This window comes from Chenopodium quinoa, unplaced genomic scaffold (genome assembly GCF_001683475.1).
Source record: "Chenopodium quinoa cultivar QQ74 unplaced genomic scaffold, ASM168347v1, whole genome shotgun sequence".
Taxonomy (NCBI): Eukaryota; Viridiplantae; Streptophyta; class Magnoliopsida; order Caryophyllales; family Amaranthaceae; genus Chenopodium; species Chenopodium quinoa.
Window position 1 is genome coordinate 1722 of NW_018744357.1, and position 2420 is coordinate 4141.

Sequence of the window (2420 nt, forward strand, 5' to 3'; positions counted from 1 at the left end):
AATTGATATGTCTTTTTCAGTAATAACTTTATGTGAATCATATCAAAATTGCTGTTGCTTGCTAGTGGTTCATCTGTGTTTTCTCTGTTTACTCCAGTCTTTTCAATTATATACTATGTGTTTGTGGTCATTTTTGAGTTTGATTAGCAAGAATTGAATGAGTTCTATGTGCTTCAATATAAACTATGCTTTAATATCTGGATTTTTTTTTTTTTTTTTTTCCGATTGTCATCATTTGCAGCGAGAAAAGAAGAATTTGCAGGATATAAGTGGTGTTTTTGTATTTACAGTTGCCGGTGAAGATGGTCTTGGCAGGCCAACTGCCAGGCTAATAAAAGAATTTGATCAAATTGAGGGTAAAGCCATTTTTTTTTATTCGATTTGACACGCCGTAACTCTAATAATCTTATGGTTTTCATTTATACATTGTTCTCCACTTTTTCTCAATTTACAATCAATCAATCAAAGCCTTAATTCCATAAGTGGGGTTGGCTACATGAACCAAAATTGATTATTTCGTGTAGTCATTCACAAAAATCTTCCTCCTCCATCCCTTACGATCTAATGCTTCATCCTCATGCAAATATAGTTCATATCCTTCCTAACTCCTTTCAACCAAGTCATTTTTGGTCCCCTCTCTCTAGTTTAACCCCTCCATGGTTCCACTCTTCCACTATTCGAACCGGTGCACCCTCGGGTCACCGTCTTACATGCCCAAACCAATGCATACGATTTTCCCTTAGTTTGTCTGCAATGCCTGCCACACCTACTTTCTTGCAAACAACCTCATTTCTGATTCTATCTCTTAGACTGTTACTCCACATCCACCTTAACATGTGCATTTTTGTAACCTCCATTTTTTATTGATGTGCTCTTTTTTAGAAGCCTAACATTCTGTACCATAGCAACATTGGTCTTATGGCAGTAGAATTTTTCCTTCAACTGTAAAAGAATGCTTCGATCACATAACACTTCCGTGGCCGCTGCTCTCCATTTAAGCCACCCCTACTTAGTCTTGTGGGCCACGTCTTGATCAATGTCACCATTTTTCTGGATGATCAATGTCACTCATGGTCAATTCCTTTCCATCCAAACTCACCACTTCATCACTTGTCCCCCGGTACTTAACAAAACGACATACCAAATATTCAGTCTTACTCCGACTTAACTTAAACCCTCTAGATTCCAACCTTTGCCTCCATTGCTCCAACTTACCGTTAACCCTATCTTTAGTTTCATCCACCAAAACGATATCATCCGCAAACAACATACACCATGGAACCTCATCTTGAATTGGTGTAGTTACTTCATCTGGAACCGTTGCAAAAAGAAAAGGGCTTAATGCAGACCCTTGATGCAATCCAATTGTGATAGGGAAATCTTTTGTCAACCCTCCACATGTCCTCACATGACACATCCTGAGACATATCCTTAACTAGGTCCACATACCTTTGGGAGATACCTTTCTTCAACATTGCCACAAAGTACCTCTCTTGACACCTTGTCATATGCCTTCTCCAAATTAATAAAGACCATATGAAGATCCTTCTTCTTTACCCGATAAAACTCCATCATTTGTCTTATCAAATGGATTGCTTCCATAGTAGATCTCCCATGCGTAAAACGAAATTGGTTATTCGAAATGCGTGCATGCCCTCAACCTATGTTCAATCACTCGTTCCCACAACTTCATAGTGTGACTCATAAGCTTGATCCTTCGATAGTTAGAACAATCTTGAACGTCTCCTTTGTTTTTATAAACGGGGACCAAGGTGCTCTTCCTCCAATCTTGCGGGATCCTCATAGCCCTCCATATCTTGTTAAAGAGGTCTGTTAACCAATCAATACCAATCTTACTCAAACACCTCTCACCTCTATCGGTGTACGAGCAGGGCCAACCGTCTTTTTAGGCTACATCTTCTTCAGTGCAATCTCCATATCTACTCTTCTAATCTTCTGCACATACTCTATGTTGATTTCTTTATCACTCACGGAGGTATCTCCTATCACAACTCCATTACTTCAATTAAGCAATTCATCGAAGTACCCCTTCCACATGTCCTTGATGTCCTCCTCTTGTAGTAGGACAATTTAGTTCTTATCGTTGACATACTTTACCATGCCAATATCCTTCCTTGCCTCTTGTTTTCTCTTTGCCATCTTATAAATGATCTTTTCTCCCTCCTTGGAGTCGAGCTTTTCATAAACCTCCTAATAAGCCTTCTTTTGCTTGTCGAACGGCTGCCTTTGCCTTACTCTTAGCCTCCTTTTACGCTGTAAAGGTTTCGTCACTCCTACATTTTCCCAAGGCTTGATAGCATTCCCTTTTTTGCTTAATTACTGCTTTCACCTCTTCATTCCACCATGAAGTATCTTTTTGCGTCAAAGTTCTTCCCCTTGATTCCCCTAAGACCTCTTTG

General features: G+C 39.5%; 1 protein-coding gene across 1 annotated transcript; it reads right to left on the reverse strand.

Moving 5' to 3' along the window:
- Positions 1-1039: 1039 nt before the first annotated feature.
- Positions 1040-1602, reverse strand: LOC110696362. The gene is made up of 2 exons (XM_021873650.1): positions 1463-1602; positions 1040-1418 (listed from the first exon to the last, which is right to left on the reverse strand). The coding sequence occupies exons 1-2, from the start codon at positions 1600-1602 to the stop codon at positions 1040-1042; spliced, it is 519 nt and encodes a 172-aa protein (XP_021729342.1).
- Positions 1603-2420: the final 818 nt, after the last annotated feature.